The following is a 22,057-nucleotide window of genomic DNA, read 5'->3' on the forward strand; positions in this document are numbered from 1 at the left end:
TCTGATGAGTTGCTGTTACATAGATTTCACAATCTCGTTCTATCCTACTCGCTGATGAGTTGCTGTTACAGAGATTTCATAGTCTCGTTCTATCCTACTCGCTGATGAGTTGTGTTGATTGAGTTGTTGTTACAGTTGTGAGATTTCAGAGATTTCAGAGTCTCGTTCCATCCTACTCGCTGATGAGTTGTGTTACAGAGATTTCACAGTCTCGTTCTATCCTACTCGCTGATGAGTTGCTGTTACATAGATTTCACAGTCTCGTTCTATCCTACTCGCTGATGAGTTGTGTTACAGAGATTTCACAGTCTCGTTCTATCCTACTCGCTGATGAGTTGCTGTTACAGAGATTTCACAGTCTCGTTCTATCCTACTCGCTGATGCGTTGCTGTAACAGAGATTTCACAATCTCGTTCTATTCTACTCGCTGATTAGTTGCTGTTACAGAGATTTCACAATCTAACTCCTTCTAGGCATCCCACCTCTTGAAATTTCACAGGTCAGTGTTTTATGCTCTCTTCGCATGTTAGCATTATATATATATATTTATTTTATATCGTCCACTGTTCGTTATCTTCACCTTTTGTATTTGTTTGTGTAATGTCCCCTTCAAAAAAAATCACTTATATTGACACACCAACACTTGCTGGTCGAGGACTGCAGGGTCATTTAGCAGTGAGAGGTCTTTTTCTTGCCAAATGGGATTGGCACTATCGACTCTAGACCAGCGGACGTTCTTCCTATGCACCACGCGAGTGTACTTTGGATTTTGAATATCGACTCTTGAAAACCAAGTTGTGAAATCAGGCATCACAGAAGAGTAAATGTGCCTGTATTTATGGCTTATCTTTTTTGAGGTTTTGCAAAGATTTTGCAAAATGACGTCATTAAATGATACTTTTGAATCTATGACATCTTAAGTATCTTGCTTCAGTTCAAAACGCATGCTCCTGTATACCTACATTGTATTTACCTGTGAGCCATATACACCATAGGCAAGTGTTATTGGAAACTTTTATATGAATAAGGGAAATCGGTGATGATAGCTGATCAACCAGTTTAATAATAATTTCTTTACATTCAAATATAAATAATCTGGCATGCCTTTAAGGACAGATGATACAAACAAACTTTGTCAAAAGATTTGAAAATAACAACTTGGATCATGTTTAAATGAGTAAAATCAATAAGTTTCACCGCTAAGTTTTTTAAAATTTTTATTCAAAGTTACACAAAAAATGGGATTTGAAGTGAAAAATATTTGTATAGATAAATAAGAATGGTTTCAGACGGGCAGACTTTTGAACATCACAGAATGTTTACAATTTCTTTATATTCTTGAAATTTATTCTTTGCATCATTTGCAATGAAATTAGGCCAAAAATATACACATATCCAGGCATCCAAGTTGAGTTTACTTAGATATATAGATAGAGTTGACAAATAAATAAATAAATCTGAATTTTGATGATTTATAAATTGTCGTCTGTATGTTTAAATGTAGAAATGAAAGCCAAATTCTTTGGTTTCTTAACAATTTATTAGCAAGTATACTCGTAAGTACTCTTCTTTAGAAATGTTGCTTAAAATATTCTTAAGGAATGGTTTAAAAACCCATCAAGATAAAAATGTAAAAAAGAAATAATTTTGCAGAGATTTTTTGACATTTGTGAATTAAACATTGTTTATTAAACGTTGAAGGAAAGACAACTTCGCCTTTAACTTTTCCTAGAGACAATCAAATAGGGTTGTCTCTTGTTTCCTTCAATGTTTTTAGATATCCATGATTGCTCACGATTTGTATTATTAAATGGACTTTTAAGTTTGATAACAGTTCGTTATCTCCATATTTCCTGCGAAAAACCGTTTGCTACATCAAAAATTAACAAAATTTGTACATGAAACATATGGAGAAAACGAACAGTGTTCAAGATGGATATGGAGATAACAAACAGTATTCAATATCAAAGTCCATAAAACAATTCAAAATAGAAGCAGAGCAAACACCGACCTCCAAAACATCAGAAGTGGGATCAGGTGCCACGGAGGAGTGAGCATATTCTGCCAACCGATCACACCCACCGAGTGCTCCTTGTCATGATCAGGAAATTACGGAAACATTCGTCGTCAATTCAGTGTATAAATTATGGACTAACAATTAGTATGAAAATGTCAGTCAGCATTTGACTCGATGAATAATTGTATTTGCTGATAAGATCCAAAGATTTTATTTGCTTGTCCCCATATATTTCTTGATGAATATTTTCCGAACAAGCTAGTGAAATCTGTATACAATTCAGTGTGTAAATTATGGCCCAGCGTTAGTATGAAAAACCTCAGACAGCTTTTTGGTAAATGATAGATCGCATTGGCTGAAAAGCTCATTCTTACGACCATAGAAATTGTAAAATGATGACTGTAATCGAGACAGCTGAAGTTCTTGCTTCAAAACTTTTTTGTCAATAACTTGCCTCATTTTATAAATTGTTCCTCATTGACAACATTTACTAAGTATATAGTTTTTTTAAACAAAATGATAAAATGACGAAATGTACTTATTGTGCTCATATATAAGTTTACCCTTTATATTCTTATTCTTTATATTCAATACGTCTACTTGAGAAGAGAATTTGCTTTGACCTTCAATTCGGCATTCAGATATATCGACGATGTTTTATCATTTAGAATAAATATTTTCATTCCCTTTTCGTCTCGATATATCCCAGAAAACTAGAAATATAAAGACACCATAGAGTCTGCTTTTTGAATAGAAATGGAACTCGTAAATTTACTCGTCTTGTCATTGGTCATTTGCAAAATTATTTTGTTAAAAAAATTCTGATTGTACACAAAAGTACTCTGAAGTCGATATTAAAAAATACTTGAGTTTCTGATTGACAATACATGTATATATGTGGGTTTTTTTTGGAGACCAGGTGTTCCAAAAGTGTATTGGAATTCCCATGGGTACCAATTACGCCCCGTTATTAGCAGACCTATTTTTGTATTCATATGAAGCAAAATTTGTCCAAAATCTTTTACGTGAGAATAAGAAAACACTTGTTGTGGCCTTCAACTCGACATTCAGATATTTTGACGACGTATTGTCAATTACCAATGGTCATTTCCGTTCTCATGTCCATACGATATATCCTGGAGAGCTTGAGATAAAAGGTACCACAGAGTCTGATACATCTGTTTCATACTTAGATATTTTACTTGAAAAAGACGTTAGTGGTAATCTAGCAACCAAGCTCTGTGATAAACGGGATGGCTTTAACTTTTCTATCGTCAATTTCCATTACTTACGCAGCAATATACTTTCATCGCATGCATATGGAGTTTATATCTCTCAGTTGATTCGATGCCCAAGAGCATGCTCTACTTATGTACAATTTTTAGAACCAAGTAAGTCATTGACAAACAAGTTGCTGAAGGAAGAATATCAGCAGTCTCGTTTAAAGTCATCAATTCGTAAGTCGTACTGTCGATAAAATGACCTTGTCACCAAATACAATTTATCATTGAGTAAATTGCTGACTGACGTTTTTCATATGTATTGTTAGGCCATCACATGTATTTATACACTGAATTGTGACAAACTTTTCCGTTAATTCCCAGTCATGACAAAAAGCACACGGCGGGTGTGAGCGATCACCAGGGTATGTTCACTCCGCTAGCTCCCACCTCTGATGTTTTGGAGGTTCGTGTTTGTTCTGCTCCTATTTTGTTTTGTTTAATGGACTTTTGAGCTTGATACTGTGCGGTATCTCCTTATATCTCATTGAATACAAAAAGGTCTGCTATTGACGGAAAGTTATTGGTAGCTATAGGAATTCCGACTACTTTTTGGAAGACCTGGTCTCCAAAAATTACTAAGATACTGTCAATTCTTAAAGTTCTCTCGTTAGCAACAACATTATCAAATTAATTAAGTTCAAAAAAGATTCAAGAGTTAAATAAAAATAGCTCTGACACACTTTCAGCCATGCAAAAATCACTGCAATCAGGTTCTTTTTTTGCTATCTAAATAGTATCACCAAGTAAAGTTTAAAGATAGTGTTATACATAAAATCAAACAAAAACTTATTTAATGATTATAAATATAATTTAACAAGTACATTTTTCGCATTGTTTTTATGAGAATGAATTGCATGCTATAAATTTATAATACAGTTCTATCTCTTCTTTGTTTAATTAGGTTCGGGCACAGACACAGGACGCAAGCAAAGAAAGGAGTAAAATACAGCAATAAATATGATATCATAACGTGTATTCTAATTTGTCTCACTTAATGGGAAATGACAAGTTGGTATTTGTATTATTGTCTGCCTTTCATTAAATATTCCGGGCCATATATAAATATTTCTTCATTTGATTCCAGGAAAATCATTTCCTTCGTTTCTAAAATTACTTATTGACAATAAAAATTACAACTAGAGGAATCTTAGACCACTTCCTTCAATTTTTTATATTAACATTCAATTAATATAAAGAAAATATTTCACACTGATTCAGGAATTAGAAAATGACATTGATGGAAAAATAAAATAAAAAATGTTTATAAATGTGATAACTTCAACAATTTTATCATCAACTTCTTGTATTCATGAAGTAATATACTTTATCACCTGTATATGAAAAATCTCCCGGGTGATTTGATACGGAAGAACATACTCTATGTACGAACGATTTTTATAATGAGACAATCTTTAATTAAAAAAGTTGAAAAAAGGATATTATTTCTTTTGATTTTCAGTCGTTTATGCATGTTTGCTATTTTATACATGTATCATTTTTACCTGCTAAGACATTAGCAAGACAAAAATTTTAGTTCAATGATTATCATATTTTATCCTTATAGTGTATAACATTAAAAGTATAATTTTGGAAAGGATCGGGTATGAAATGGAACATAGATTAGAATTTCGGATTGTAGTGTTTCCTAGGTATTTTCAGTCTTATGTGTACATGTGTAAATTAAGATTTTGGAAGTAAGATTATGGATATGGCTTCACTGTATACTTTATAAATAGATTGAAAAATTCACATTTAGAAAGTTGAATGTCTATACCAACCATCAGCTCATGCTCTCTATCACAAAACATTTATTTATGAAAGGAAAGGAGACAAAAGTTCTTAGCCGGCAAAGTTTTTGCAAAAAATGGGAGTGGTTTTTAAAATTCTTCTTATTTTTGATTTTTTCCCAGTAGATTCGGAAGAAATGATTTACTTTCTACCAAGGACAGTGGATGCTCCAAACCCAGTTGAATCCGATGTAATTTGTATAACAAGGGAGGAACTGTTTTAAAGGTGACATTTATGACGTAAAAGAAAAGTTAATGATCTTTTTAATAATTTGATTTATTTTTACAACAAAACCTAGATTTATCAATGTCGTCACTGGGGAGAAAACAGTTGTTTCCATTTCTATCAATCAGCTTTTTATTTCAAGTGCATTACCTTCTGTAGAAATTCTTAGAAATCTTCTTATAAAATCTTGTTTATGTTTATGTCCAAATCAATCGACGTCAGTATGAACGACAATAATAATAATAATGTCTTTTGATGGGAACATATTTACCTAATTGAAAATTGAAAATAACAAACAATTATTAAGCCTCAATCTAACATCAAAACAAATTGCGATTAAAGAAAGCACGGAGACCCAGAATCGCATCTTGACCAGTCACGCCTTTATAGCCCCTGTCTTTATCGGGCAAATGGATTACATCTAGTCAGTAAAAAAAAATTCTGAAAATTATGTCCTAAAAATACATATGAAAAAAGACAATCTCCTTTCAACCTAAGGACAGATTGCCATTTTATTTGTATAATATCTTTATATGATCAAAGAATATGCGAAACGTTGACTTTAAAATGATTATGGATACCTCTATTAGGAACCTTTTTAGAAAACCGTCTTAGTTTAGACATTATTTGCATGCAGACCACACATGTGAGTATTGCATCAATTTGGAGAGAACAAATGCAGACATCATTATTTACAATACAGAATTTGCGCATTGCATATTACACAAAGTCTGTAGCACGAAATTCTTGATATTCTTCATATGAAACAAAAGTTGGAAACGTGGGATTAAATGCATAAAAGGTGAATCCTGTTATGCATAAATTATCCCACGTTTCCAACTATCATCAATGTTCCTTGCATACCAACAAACTAGACAGTAATTCCTTACATTTCCATTTCATTGTCAAATAAATTTAAATTTCAGATTTTAAAAATCCATCCAAATAAGTAGCCACAGAGGCATGTACATCTGCATCATTCATAAAATACAACTTATTGTAAATTTTTCAATAATAAGAAAAAGATGAAGGTTTACTTAAAAGTCTTCTCTCCGAACCATTCATAGATGACCTCTGTCGCAGTTGATGGGGAGGAGGTGTTAAGTGTTAAATTTGAAATGGTCCTGTTGAAAGAAATTATGTTAAAAGTTTTACAAAAATGAACATAAACTAGTTCAATGTTTCTTTACAACAAAACAGCATCTTTTCAGCATTTGCGTTTGATAAGCAAGCTTTCTTTTATATTGCAGGTATAAGCCAATATTACCAAGAGGTCAGGATAAACCAGTGGGGGTATCATACTTGTGCAAAAATATAGTTTTGAAAAATAGAAGGCTGTATGATTTTTCACTGAATGGATCATTGCGCAAGAGCATGGTCTACATATGAATAATTTCTAAAGCGAGGTAAATTATTGAGAAAAAAACAAGTTGATTAAACAAGAATATCAGCAGTCTCGTTTTATGTCATTAATTCGTAAGTTCTATGGTCGATACAATGATAAATACAATTTATCATTGAGTCAAATGCTGACTGACGTTTTTCATACTTATTATTAGGTCATTCTTTACACACTGAATTGTCGACGGGTTTTTCTGTTATTTCCCGATCATGACAAAGAGCACTCGACGGGTGTGACGTGACCGGACAGCAGGGGATACTCACTCCTCCATGGCACCTGATCCCACCTCTGATGATGTTGAGTTCTGTTTTTGCTCTGCTCTTATTTTGTATGACTTTATTAACATTTGATCTTGAATACTTTTCGTTATCTCCATTTGTATCATCATGTAAAAGTAAAATAAAGGAAGAATAAAGAATGTTTAAACCATTAAAGTACAAAGAGAGGAATTCAGACATTCTCTTTACAGAAAAATAGTTCAAACATCCATATGCAGTAAAAATTGCAAGAATCGTCAAAATCTCCACCTGATAAGGAGAACAGGACCAAACCCATATACAGTTCTAATAAATTAGATAGCCATATGAAAGGTAAAATTTGGAAAGACAAACCAGTAAAACCATTCTGAATCAGATACCTTATTACAAAGGAAGAATGAATAAGATATCCATATACAATACGTTGTACTTGAATGGAGAATGCTCAAACTTCTTTGTAGAAGAACCAAACATCTTTTCACAGAAACATCTATTATTTTGGAACAATCACCCATACATTTTATTCAATATCAAAGTCAATAAAACAATACAAAACAGGAGCAGAGCAAAGACGGACCTCTGAAACATCAGAGGTGGGATCAGGTGCCATGGAGGAGTGAGCATCCCCTGCTGACCGGTCACACCCGTCGTGTGTTCCTTGTTCTGATCGGGAAATCCGTCGTCAATTCAGTACAAATAAATAATGGACTAACAATTAGTATGAAAAACGTCAGTCAGCATGTGACTCATTGATAAATTGTATTTGTGACAAGGTCATTAGATCAACAATAGAATATACTAAATGATGACTTTAAACGAGACTGCTGATATTCTTGTTTCATCAACTTGCTTGTCAATAATGTATCTCGTTTTAGAAATTGTTCATACGTAGATTGATATGAATATGATATTGGTATGCTTATAACAGAGGATATTGGTATCCATTGGAATAACGACAGATTGTTGGCAGAATTGATCGCAAAAATACTGTGTTAATGTTGTCAATAAGAAATTCGAGCATCTTTTTTATATCTACTTCAGAACGTTTTAACGAAATAATTTTGCAAATGATCAATAAAAAGGTATATAAATTTAAGAGTTTCTTTTTTTTAATTGTAAAAGCAGCTGTCTATGATGCCCAAACCCCTGACATAAATTTTTATGGATAATGATTGTAAAAATGTTGAAAAATTGCATGTTTAAATGTTGTTGTTTTTTTGTTTTTTTTTTAAGTTTTGTTTGTTTAAATTTCAAAGGTTTCTTAGAAGAGAGCTATTGGTATAAGTTGCGTTGCCAATTGCAGAGTTAATTAAATCTTAGTTCCTGTAAAATAAAATTCAAATGATGAGTCTTGCTCGCAAACCACTGGAACTGTACAAAACTGAAGTAAAGCTTACTTCAGAGGCGGTGTCAAGTACCACAGGTGCACTAAAACTTACACTATCTACAACCAAAAAAGATATTGGAGAACAAATTATGTACCAAACTAAAATCCGTGAATATCAATTTATTTAATTTATCTTATAATATTATTATAATAATGATGTTAGTTGTTAGTTGATTGTTACCTAGTGGGGTTATTAAAAGAATACATTTTACAACTTATTTTTTGTGCTTCTATGCACTTTTTAAAAGAACTGGTTTAGGTGTAGAATTTGTCTTCTGTTGGTATTTAGTGCCAATCATAGAATACTAGTATCAAAAAAATATTCTGCCCAATTCCTGATATAAATTCCATAACTGACCACAAAACTTGAATGTCCTGTATTTATCTTTTCCCTGCAGGGCTTATTATCATACAACATAATTTGAAAATGACTAGAAAGCTAAACTGGTGCAGTTTTAAACCAAAGCTTTATTTTACATTAAAAATTGTACGTTTTTGAATATTTTTATTTAGCGACAGGTATACAATTTCCCACAGTTATTAACTAATTTTAACCTTCCTGATCTTTGACATCATATATTATATAAATCACGTGACCAGTGAAGCGTGACGGGGATCTCTTTATAACCGCTAGTTTACGTACGACATCTCACCTTGTTTCGTAATTTGTCATTCTAGTAGAGTCTACATTACGTATCCGCTTCTTGATGAATGAATTGTATAGAGTTTCTCTACACAATAACACAGATTTTGTGTTATTTCGTGACAGCTATATGATTTGATTGATGATTATGACTTTTGATAGGGAAAGTGAAACCACGATGACAAACAAAGAGTTAAAACAGGATCCACAGTCAGCTATTCGGGACATTCCCCAATTTCTCAGTTGTAAAAGTGGTCTTTATACCAATATATAGGATTAAGTATCTGATTTATACAAACTGATTCCACTATTGTTCGTCTCTTTGTATTTCTTCGCCAATATGAGACATAATAACATTTTCGAACACGAAATACAAGTGTCGACTGGTTCTTACAGACTAATTATTTTATTTACTTTATATGTTTCTGTTCAGTCTATTTTTTCGACAGCGGACAAAAATTTACATTCTTCCAGACTAACAGACCCAAAAGAAGAGTCACAAATTCTTCCCCCGGGATGGGATCAGTTTTGTACCCCAGTGAGAAAACGCCCTCATCAGTTTGATGTCGAGTGTTTTGTGAGTACCAAATATTCCGGAAAGTGGAATTTCGAAGAATTGAGGATTCATCTGGCTAAGCAAAATGTTAAATATACTTTTAATGTTGTATGTGAGGATTCTGCCACAATATCCCTGTATTGGCCGATGAAAGCTGTAAACCTGCGCGGGATATCAGTGGAGAATTGCAGACTAGAAGATTATTTCTCAGGATATGGAAAGGAAAATAGTGCTCCGGATCAATTGGAATATTATGTTTTTCGAAGTAACGTTGTAGTGGTTGATTTGACAAAAGTGATGTCTTTGGTCAATAATCCAATTGACGAAGACTATGATTGTGGCAACGAAAAAACCATTCAATATTTCATCAACAGAAATACAACGTATGAGGTTTTGGACGTGGAGCAACCGTCAGAGTTTAATGAACCGCTCGAAACCGTTCAAGCATCTGTTTATAAAATAAACGATGCAAAGAAAGGTGTACAATTAAATTTCTCAGCACTAAAATTGTCTTCCAAGGAGAAAAACCAAATTAGCCATGCTTTCAAAGCCCTCAATAGAAAACTTTCGTCTGTCGAACACAAATGTATTTTTAGAAGCTTAAAATACATAGAAGGCAGAAGCACTGCGCCTATAGCGTCTACCAAAAACTCGTATTTTCCGGAGCTTTCTGTTTACAATGTTTCACATTCAGACCTACAAATGATCCCCGATTCATTCACAAAGTGGTATTACTACCTTCGAAATTTACAAGTAATAGATGCTTCTTACAACAACATCAAAAAGTTCAGATTTGATACCTTAGCTGACGTATGGGATGTGCCTTTGCTGAAAGTGAATCTCTCCTATAATAATATCACCGAAATCAAGGCCAAACAAGTAGAAGAGTTAGTGCAAACCAAAAAGCTCTTCGTAGACTTTCGTAACAACCCCATCAACTGCTCCTGTACTGACACAACAAAACAATTAATAGCGTTGGTTAAAGACGAGAAAAAATGGTCTCATCCGACATACCAAAGATACAAATATGTCCGACACATGCACTGTTACTTCCCAGAGAGATTACGCGGGAAAACCTTGTTAGATCTAGAAAACAAGGACTTGGATTGCGAGTTTATAGTCGTGGAAAAGATGATGGTAGAAAGCATTGCGTGTCTGGGTGCGATTGTACTTATTTTAGTCGTCCTTCTTGTACTTATAGTTGTGTTGACTTGTTGCAGACGTTCGCGTCATAGATCCGCCTGGAACGTAGATTCGGGAGAATCGGGTACGTCAAAGTTTGACAACCCAACCGAAGTTTATAAAATCGTCATTCCAGACGTCTTAAGAAATGCAAATAACAAGTGTCCACCTACTCCATGAAAAGAAATTACAACAAATTTTATGAGAAGCCTCCCAACTTTTTTTTTTATTTTTGAAGAAAAAAAACATCGAACCTTTCAGTTTGGTGCTGTCTTTGTTTAAGTAAGCTACAAGCTGCGTGAAACAAATCTTATCTATGTCGTATTGTGTTCTATTTAGCAGATTTACTTTTTGTAAATTACAGCTAACTGTGTTTCAATTTGTGTGTTTTCTGTGTCATATTGTGTCTATTTATTCAGATCACGAAATCCACGTAGAACCGAGACTTTCCATTACACCATTAACTGATATCGTATGAATCTGCATGTGTTTATCATGCTTCCCTTTTCACTGTGATAGATATTTTTATTATTTTTTTTTATTGAATTGTAAATAAACAAACACTTTCACCATATTTGTCTTTGAAATACTTTTTGTTGTTAGACAGGTTAAAACTTTATTTCTCCATATCATTTCAATGGGGTTTTTAAAAACTAATTCAAATTTATATTTTGTTTCTTAATAATTAAATTTAAACTTCTCAATGTTTGTCGGAAACGAAATGCGTATCATTTTCATTGTTTTTATCTAAATATAGTAATCTATTAATATAATAAAGATAAAAGGGTTAATTAAGACAAAGAAGTATTGATTAGAGAGCATTAATTGTTTAATTAATATGTCACTTTGTGGTAGCCTTCCGAGAAGGTCTCTACAAATAATAATCTTTATTTAACATAATAATTAAAAATTTGGGGGAATTTCCCGCATTTTCTCATATCGTAGAATAGGGTCAAAAAAGGTGGCAAAATGGGAATGTCAAATCATACAGTGTAATTAGTTTAATTAATGTTAAATTAATTATCCGAGGCCTCTTTGCCTGCTAGGAATTTTTATGACAATTTTTTTTAAATAAAAAGAAAACATTTTTTATAATTAATTTAAAAAAAAAACATTCAAATAGTCATTAGAAGTTAACATGCTTCAGATTGTTACAAAATTTATAAATTAGGCCTATCTGTATACGTGTATACATATTCTAGACTGTTCTTTTTATGCTTTATTTATGTTGTATTTTGTAAATTTACTATGTAAAATTAACTTTTATTTTATAAAACATAAATAAAACATATTTTAGACTGTTCTGGATACCCAGCTTACAAGCTCAAATTACATATTAAAAAATTAATAATTTACAAAATATTTGATATTTTAAAAAATCCATTAAAACAATTAGATCAAGTGGATTGAATATTTAGATAAAGTAATCTAATAATAATGTAAATATGAGAAACATATTTTAAAAAACTGAACCTTTATCTGCCACGTGTCACCAAGAATTGCTAGTATTGTGAAAAAAATACAACTAATCGCCACACAGCTCACACTTCAATTAGGACAATTTGTATCTTTTATGGTTTAGCTAGCAGATCTGTACTTAGAACGAATTCACATTATCTTGAGAAATATATTTTATGAATATTATTTGTATAAAATATGAAGGCAACGTGACTCTGGAGTTCCTAACTGACACCATTTATCTTGTCTTCTGAGCCCAAGTTTTCCAACAAAACCTTGGAATTCTAATAAGGAAAAATATTAAATGTGCAAACCTTTTTTTTATATTCCTATGAAACAGAATTTATTTAAAAACTTCTTGGTGAGAATATGATACCTTGTGGCCTTCAATTCGACTAATTCAGATATATCAACGATGTTTTGTCAATTAACAATGGTTATTTTCATTCATTTTTCGACTCGATATATCGCAGTGAACCTGAAATAAAAGACACCATAGAGCTTCTACATGTGTTTCCTGTTTGGATGTTTCACTGACTATAAACAATAAAGGCCACTTAACAATCGAATTGTATGACCAACGAGATAACAACTTCAGATTTCTTATGTCAGTTTTCATTATTCTATGTCATGTTCCATGGCATCTGATCCCACCTCTGATGTTTTGGAGGTCCGAGTTTGCTCTGCTCCTATTTTGTATCGTATAATGGACTGTTGAGCTTGAATACTGTTCATTATCTCGATATTTTTCATGCAGTAATACTATCACCTGCTTATGGTGTTTATGTCTTACATCGTATTCGCTTCTCAAGAGCTGCCCTGAGTATGATCAATTTTTAAATCGAGGCAAGCTACTCACTGAGAAGTTGATGTTACAGGGATTTCAAAATCTTGCTTAAGGTCAACATTTCGGAAATTCCGCGTTCATTATAACATTCTCGTAAGCAATGATCACCTATCATTGGGTAGTATTTTGGCTGACTTTATTTATATTTAATGATAGGCCTTTGTTTTTATACTAGATTTGACTATATGCAAGGTACCCTTCTTTAATTAGTAAGGTTCAGGGCGGGAGATCGATCAACAGGGGATGCTCACTCCTCCTAGGTATCTGATCCCACCTCTGGAATTTCCAGGGATCCGTGTTTTATGCCCTTATCAGATATAGAATTGTATTGTTGATAGATTTTTGTAAGATCAGTCACTGTTTATATTCACGTTTTAAATAATTTGACTATACAGAGATTGATAATCTTAACATCAGTTACATCCAGTTTATTTTTTAAAAAACAATTTACAACACAAACAAGTTGAATATAAATTCATTGAATTGAATTAGAGCATCAGTTTGGCACGGTCCTTGGTTACATGCTGACGGGATGATATACTTATGTATATCTTGATATATAATAAATATATCCGTACCAACAAAATCACATTGTTACGTGCAGAAATCGTTGAATAGTTAGTTGATTCTCAATACTTCAGTTGCAATCAATCAAAGGTCATGTACAAAAGTCTTGAAACCTGAATACGACTGGTGAATAACAAAATCAAATAGTCGTAAACGAAATGTCGTACCTATCTCTTTCTATTAAATATGGAGTGCGAATATCAAAAAAATCTAAACGGAAGAAATCTAAAGGAACTGAATTCAGAAAACCTACATTGTTTTGACCGCCCTGACATTCTTAACCTCGAACCAGTGATTTGCCTATCGCTTTTGTTTTGATTCTCATTATGGTTTTTATTCTTTATTTAAAAAAAATAAGAGGAAGAAGTACAAATTCTTATCAGATTTTTTAATATCTTTCCGTCTTGAGATTGACTAGCGTTGAAGAGGAGGAGGTTTGCTTGACCTTTAGCAATAAGGACATTGACGAGGTCAGTAGTGTGTTCGAAAGGACAAACAGTAACGTACCACAGCAGTTTACTTTTGTTTTCTCCAGGAGGAACTGTTCATCATATTATAATTAATAGTATTCAATTCAGTAGACATACCATTATAATTCTGTCTAACAACTTCCCGAAGAATGCCTATTGTGTGTACGAGTTTCAGGAAGCTTACATAGTCTAACGGGGAGCCCCAGCTGATTCGAATAGAAAGAACAAAACATACTCTACGTACAAAACAATTCTAAAATTAGGCATGCTAAAGATTAAAAAAAAAAGAGGAATCAAACATATCAACAATCTTGTTTAAATGAAGCTTTGTAGAATACATGTATTTAATGGAACCCACTAAGTATCTTTGTTTGTAAGGATTTTTATGTATTCTAGGAATCCAGAACCGGGATATAGATATGGTAATTCAAATTCATTTTGATTGTTGGGAATATCAAAACTATTTAAAACTAATATAACATAAAAAAGAGCTTTGTTTTTAAGTTGTATAACCACCTGCATAATTAATTCCCAATTTCTCAATATATACAGTTAAATATATTCAGCCTTACAAAGACAATGTTGTTTCTTGTTTTTACAGCTGGAACCAGTACATATTGATATTTTAATCTATTTCAGTTTTTTTCACTTCTGGGAATGACTTAAACTTTTTTTCATTGCCATCTTCACACACTATCATACAAATAAATTTTCTTAAGGTGTTTAGAGGGCAAATCGGCATAGAAAGATAATTTAATATTGATCTTTCTTTTTTTAAAAAAATTACAAGCTAAGGGAATTATTTCGTTAATTTCTGCCGGTCACTTACTCTCCGCTATTATTAGGAGACCTATTATTGTATTCATAAGTAACAGGATTTGCTCAAAATCTTGTATATGAAAAGGAGAAAACACTTGCTGTGACCTTCAACTCGACATTTTGATATATCGACAACGTATTGTCAATTAACAATAGTTATTCCCATCCTTATGTATTGTAAAAACAGTTCTAGGAAATGATCAGCAATTACTATTTCATAATACATCCAAAATGTTCATTATCTTTGAATGTAAATTTTTTTTTCTATTGGAATGAAATTAAAATGATTAAGGTTTGATTCAAAAGAATAACTTTCTGTCAAGTCTATTTTAAAGATATTAGCAATCACATATTTTATAGCTTAAACAGAAATACTTTTTAAACATATTTACAATGCAGAACAATGGAGTATAAAATTAAACTTAAAAGTGCAGTAAAATTAATGGAAATTCTTACTTCTTCGTCAACCCCTTTAAACATACTAGTACATTTTTACATGAAATATTCACTGAAAATTACAGTTTTCTTTTTAAGGTTCTGAAAATCTAAATTTTCCAGTTGAATTCTCACTATTTCACTTAAAGGCATGTTCACCGGACTATAGCCTTTTATTTGTAACTTCGTTTCAAAACTGATGATTTAACCCTAGCTTCTTGCGTTACTGAACATTTTATCTTCGCCAAATTTTGTTTTGCCACCAGTGTTTCGGATTTTTAGTCCTGTTTTCATTCGAGCTTTGAGTAATTTCTAAAGAATTGATCCATTTAATAATGCAAATAAATTTTGTGAAGAATTTTTTTTTGTTCTCATTAATAATGAATTATACTGTATTAATAAATGAAAAAATAAAGAGATCTAAAATATGCAATATGTGTTGTTTTCTATTTAAGTAAATTAGATAAATTGAACTTGTAAGCGAAAGAAAATTATGCAAACATTTTACATTAAGAACAATCTACATGACAAACTCTTTAAAATTTCAATCACTTTTTTTAACAGTGATTAAATTAATGTCTGCAGTGCTGATCTTATTTCCTTATAAAAAATACAAAGTACGTGTATATATTTCAACGATATTTCCGTATTGGTCAACATGTCACATAATTCCATATAATGGTCAACTTGTCAATTATTCCCGTATTGGTTCACATGACAAACATTTCTTTCCGTATTTTGGGCACATACGTTTTAGATATTGAACATGTCTGAACAAACTGTATGCTTAATACTTAACAATCGACTGTATTGTATTTCATTAAATGACATTTGCTTTGTAAATCTCTCTCTCTCTCTCTCTCTTTCTCTCTCTCTCTCTCTCTCTCTCTCTCGTCCATGCAATTTAAATGACCAAAATACTTTTTCAAAACAATCGTTGAAATCAATAATTTTAATAGTTTCGTATTAGACCTTTATTGATTTATGTATTTATTTACATTTATTCGTACTGAGTTGGTCACTGGACATTACATAATGGATAAAGCCGATTTTCTGCTTCGTAGCTTATGGTCAACAAAAAGATGGTTAACCGTTAGACACAGCTAAAAAAGGAGGTTCTATCTGGTTGCAGTGATCTGCAAATGGCGTTTGGGATCTAAAACATGTATGTATATTTCTATTCTTAAATTTATTAATGACAATGTACATGGGACCCTGATCATTGACTTTAGCTTAATTAATATTTAATGTAATATTAAAAATGATTAAATGATGATTATCATTTTCTGATAAGTATAGTTAGTGAAGGATACTTCATTTATACGTCCTGCATGTTCTAACAAATCGCTGTGCTGTGAGATAAAGTCAGAAGAATCTATCAATAGATTGACAATCAAGTGAGCCCTGTGTATAACATTATTAACTTAACATAAAAATCTTTGTACATTTTACAAGTTGTTATTACAAGTTCTGTAAAATATCTTTGTAAGTTTTCTTATTAAATGCTTTAGAGCTATTAAAATCTTCTCTTCACTACTTACAAAAATATTATACATGTTTGAATATTTCAGAGCCAAAGTTTTGGCATATACAGCTTGTTTTAGTGAACTTCATAAAAATCTTTTAAAAAACTAGATATATTACCGGGAACTCTGCAAATGCTCTATAGCTACCAAACTCTTGTCTTTACTCCTTACAAAAATATTAACTGCTATAAAGGAGAAACATCAGACATATACTGTGCTACAGCTTATTCTAAAGGGGTGTAAATTAGATGTAGATTCTCAAAAACTGCAAAAAAGATTAGAAATTTTTAACAAATTTTCAAAAGCCAGTAACATTTTTAAAAGTTAGTTACATCAAAATGAATGACCCTTTACACAACCAGTTGCAATTTGTAAACAATTCCTATCCAGTTGACGATTAACAGGTTACACGGTCGGGAAAATAATACTAAGCGGTTACAAAATTGTAATTCATAATAAACATCCAAATGATATACCGTCAGGTGTGTATCCTCTAATTTTCCCTATCCGAAGGACCTGTCTCCCGTAGTGGGATTCAAAACCCCGATGCAAAATCAACCCTTAATCCGAGATCCTGGAGCAAACGCTCTAACCATTAGCCATAAAGGTTTTAGAAACCAATATAGGTTAGGCAAATCAAAGTCACTTACAGTACGTTTTGAATTTCTCAATATATAACAGTTAAAAAAAATGTGAGTAGTAAAGATAAGGGCTTAATAGCGCATATGCTGAACCTGACAACATATCATTGTAATGATTTATATAAAGTTTATGTGTTTGTTAAATTGTTAAACATCCCTTCGAAAAGTATTCACTCCAACTGAGACGCCACCACTTGAGGGCTGCAAATTAAGACCTGTATTCAACCTGTATTCAGCACTTACGGCCTTTAAGCAATCAGGGATCATTTTTGTGACAGCACCTACTGCGGCAGGGGAACTTTGTTTTTACGATTAATGCAAAAGACCTTACCGGTCTCCGCGTCCCACAGAGGGATTCAACACCCCGATACAAGAATCAACTCCTTACTCCGCGCACCTAAAGCAAACGCTCTAACCACTCTTTACCAGGGCGACTCTTTGAAGTTTAAGAAGGCAATATAGGTTGGGCGGATCAAATTCACTTTTTGACTGTGATGTTCAAAGTTAAAAGTAAACTAAAACACAAGAGTATACCTTTGAAACAGTTTTAAATCTGAGTGACCCGATTATATTCTTTTTTTTTTTTGCATAAAACACAGCACATGCTTTAACTGGACGTCAATTTATAGTGGTTCTCTCGTCTTCGAGAGTAAATCCTGTTTCAGAGGTTTAACTTTCAATGGACTTTACGATGTTGACTTTCCATGGCACCTGATGATCCTAACTCTATTATTTTTAAAAGACCATGTTTTCTTTGCTGAAAATTTGTGTTGTTTCAATGAAACTTTGAGTATTCTTCTAACATGAAACATATGAAGAAAACGAACAGTATTCAAGATCAAAAGTCCATAAAACAATACAAAATGTTTGTTGTCATGTGCCATAGGAGTGAATTGAATTGTAACTGCAAAATCAATCCATACACTTCTAACATCATCATTGTAATGACAGGAACAACTGCAGTACTGAGTTGATTCAGGAACATTGGCACAACGGCAGCCCATTAATAACTGTCGAAGAAAATTAAATCAAATTTTTTTCTAGAGTTTGGTTGTTAAATTACCATTAACGTGTTTTTCAAGTAAAATATCCAAAAATATGAAACAGATGTATCAAACTCGGTGTTGCCGGGATATATTTCGAAATAATCATTGTAGCACGATATATCTAAATGTGGAATTGAAGGCCACGGCAAGTGTTTTCTTTTCATGCATAAAACATTTGCTTTCAATAGGTCTGAAATATTTTCAATAGATTGTTGGAAGACCTGGTCTCCAAAACAACATAGATATTGTCAATTAGAAACTCAAGAATCTTTTTGATGTCAATTTCAGAGTACTTGTGTGTACATTCAGAATGTTTTAACTTCCAAATTATTCTGAAAAGAGCTGTCGATTATAAAAACCTTTTACGTTTTTATGATACTTTAATTGATTTCAAAGTCCAAAATGTCGTATCCACATCTGATTTACACAACTTCTTGAATATATTGTTGCACAATACATAGCCCTAGCCATTGTGATAGGACTAGGAGTGGGCGTGCTGTTCTTTCGGCCTACATATGATTTTACTTTGGAGGAAGCACTTGTAGAATTTAACACCTTACAAAAGATCTACATCATGCCAAAAGTGGATAAAAATCCATTCTAATAAAAGATTTGCTGTAATTTGAATATTTTCAATAATTTTTCAAACGGAGTAAGTGTCATATTGTTCTTTAAATTAATCTGACATTATAACAACTTTAATTAAGGAGCCTTGGCCATTGCAAATGGCGGAAGCAGAGAGTGAAAATCCATCATGCAAAAAGTGGATAAAAGTCCAAGGCTCAGTAAACAATCAAACTTCCGAAAGGCTCAACAACCATATTCCCATGGGTATTTAAGCCCAAAACAGATTCCAACTGTATTGTGACTATTCCAGAAAAATACACATCGAATGGAGAAGAACCTTTTAAAATACCAGACGAAAGTGAACTGGTGTCTCTTCCAGACAACATCGTACAATGTTTGTATCACCGCTATGTTACCACCCTGCAGTATTTCTGTGGTTATAAGCAACGATTTGGTCAAATTGCCAGAAACGGATGGTACGTTTGTTCTGATCCCGCCTTTGCTCCTAAAAATAATTGTGTTGTTTTTTCCTCCAATAGAAAGTTTTCGGACAATTTTTTCTTGTCTGAGATAAAAGCACGGTATCGTTGTCGAACTTTTACCACATCGCTTTCCCAATCCAATTCTCTCCAAAGTTGGATAACAAAGACGAACACATCTAATGATATCATTGATATACTTACCCTTACAATAAGTTCTTACTCTGAACTGGAGATAATCGATAAAATGGTGAAGGAACGGTCCATTGGAAGGGTGAGGCAGCTGCTACTGGAACTCCATTTCGATCCTGCAGTGACGAAAAAGTCAGATTATGTGAAACTTCTAAAACGTTTAAAAATGCTTTTCAAAGCAGGTCTGCGTATTATTTGGTACGACAGACTCTTTCAGTGCGCGGCCACCAACAAATATAATAGATGTTACGTTGTCTATTTCGTTCAGAAATCGTTAGCAGATACATCGAAAAAGTTTACAGAAATGAGCTTACCTTCAGAGGACAAGATTCGGCGAATGAACGGGTCGGACATTTCAGATTTGTACTTCAAGTACGTAACGACCACCCAGTTCTTCTGTAAACAGATCGTCCGGATCGGGAGGGTGGTCGACGGGGGGTGGAATGTGTGTCACGACATGATCCTCAAAACTGACCTCGACCGATGCATCGTCTACTCGTTTGGTATAAACCACGACTTCTCCTTCGACGATGACATGGTCCGAACATACAACTGCAATGTGTACTCATTCGACCCGACGATGAATAGGGAAAATCATAAACATGCCAAAAAAGTTTGGTTTTATAACAGGGGTATAGGGGGCGAATACAGTAAGTATGGGACTGGGGATATTGCGCCCCTGAACAAAATAAGGAAAGATTTGAACCACGAGAAGGTCCCCATAACTGTCCTGAAAGCTGACACGGAGGGAGCAGAATGGCCGTCCACACCTCAGATGTTACAAACTAACCAACTGTCGGACGTATCTCAGTTTTACTTGGAACTTCATTCATACGGAATGGTAGCAGCTCATTTAATACTTCTTAAACAATTGCATGAGGCTGGATTCCGTTTATTCTGGTTTCATACAAATCCAGCATGTGTAATAAGATACAAGAAAAGGCAAATCACGGGATGTATGGAAGTTTATTTCATTAACACACGATATCCATTTAAGATTTAAATATTTGTATTGTTCTACAGTGTAAGCAACACAATGGGAGGATGTGAATTTAGTGGAGGGTTACCTTTTAAACAATCCATTCTTTGCCTCGGTAAATAGATCCAGTCTCAGGGGTTTTCTTTCCTTTGAAAATCAAAGTATGTTCAAAATCACGTGTATGTTCAAAACAAATGTTTGAGGAACAAATATCAGAAAGTGAGTTCATAAGTTAAAAAGTGAAAATCATTACTGTGGTTAGACCTAATACATACTAGTATTATATATATATCATCTTTTAAAAAGTGATGATTATCTATTTAATTTGAATGACTGACATCATTTATTCGAAAAAGTGATATCACTAAATGGCAATAAATATCAAAACGGCGCCTGATACACATTTTAGTCGCGCGAAAGACTCTAAAATATAATGTATGAAACATATCGAGATATCGAACAGTATTCAAGCTCAAAAGTCCATAAAACAATACAAATTAGGAGCAGAGCAAACACGGACCTCCAAAACATCGGAGGTGCATGGGATCAACTGCCATGGAGGAATGAGCATCCCCTGCCGACCGGTCACACTCGCAGTTTGTTCCTTGTCATGATCGGAAAATAACGGGAAAATCCGTCGTCAATTCGGTGTGTAAATAATAGACTAACAATTAGTATATATGAAAAACGTCAGTCAGCATTTTACTCAGTGATAAATAGTATTTGCTATAATGTCATTGTATCGGCCATAGAACTCACGAAATGATGACTTTAAACGAGACTGCTGATATTCTTGTTTCATCAACTTCTTTGTCAATAATTTATCCAGTTTTAGAAATTATACATACGTAAAGCATGCTCTTGCGTATTGAATCAACTGAGAGATAGAAACTCCTTATGCAGGTAATGCAGGTATATTGCTGCATAAGAAAGGGAAGTTGACGATTAGAAAGTTAAAGTCATCACGTCTATCGTAGAGATTGGTTGTTACAATTAACGTCTTTTTCAAGTAAAATATCCAAATATGAAACAGATGCGTTATCTCAAGTTCACCGGGATATATTGTATCGACATAAGAATGGAAATAACTACTGTTAATTAACAATACGTCGTCGATATATCTAAATGTTGAGTTGAAGCCATGATAAGTGATTTCGTCTTTTCACGTATAATATTTTGGACAAATTTTATTTCATATGAATACAACAATAGGCCTGGTAATAACGGGGCGCAATTGGGACCCGTGGGTATTCCAATAGACTGTTGGAAGACCTGGTCTCCAAAAAGCACA

General features: G+C 33.1%; 1 protein-coding gene and 1 long non-coding RNA gene across 2 annotated transcripts in view; both read left to right on the forward strand.

Moving 5' to 3' along the window:
- Positions 1–22,057, forward strand: part of LOC134233802 (uncharacterized) — a 126,210-nt gene that overhangs the window by 47,598 nt on the left and 56,555 nt on the right. The window lies entirely within an intron of this gene.
- LOC134233811 (uncharacterized) lies at positions 9,181–20,819 on the forward strand. Its single transcript, XM_062715867.1, has 3 exons — positions 9,181–9,247; positions 9,452–10,717; positions 19,358–20,819. Exons 1-3 carry the CDS (start codon positions 9,181–9,183, stop codon positions 20,788–20,790), a joined length of 2,766 nt encoding a protein of 921 aa, XP_062571851.1. The 3' UTR covers positions 20,791–20,819.

This window comes from Saccostrea cucullata, unplaced genomic scaffold, assembly GCF_032062105.1.
Source record: "Saccostrea cucullata isolate Sc308-1 unplaced genomic scaffold, CSIRO_AGI_Scuc_v1 ctg116, whole genome shotgun sequence".
Taxonomy (NCBI): domain Eukaryota; kingdom Metazoa; phylum Mollusca; class Bivalvia; order Ostreida; family Ostreidae; genus Saccostrea; species Saccostrea cuccullata.

Excerpts from the sequence above, each read along its gene's own strand:
- LOC134233811 (XM_062715867.1), top strand. The coding sequence starts at position 9,181 with ATGACAAACAAAGAGTTAAAACAGGATCCACAGTCAGCTATTCGGGAC. Across the intron at positions 9,248-9,451 it reads CATTCCCCAATTTCTCAGTT|CGGACAAAAATTTACATTCT; the intron begins GTAAAAGTGGTC and ends TTTTTTCGACAG. Across the intron at positions 10,718-19,357 it reads AGAAAGCATTGCGTGTCTGG|GCTCAACAACCATATTCCCA; the intron begins GTGCGATTGTAC and ends AACTTCCGAAAG.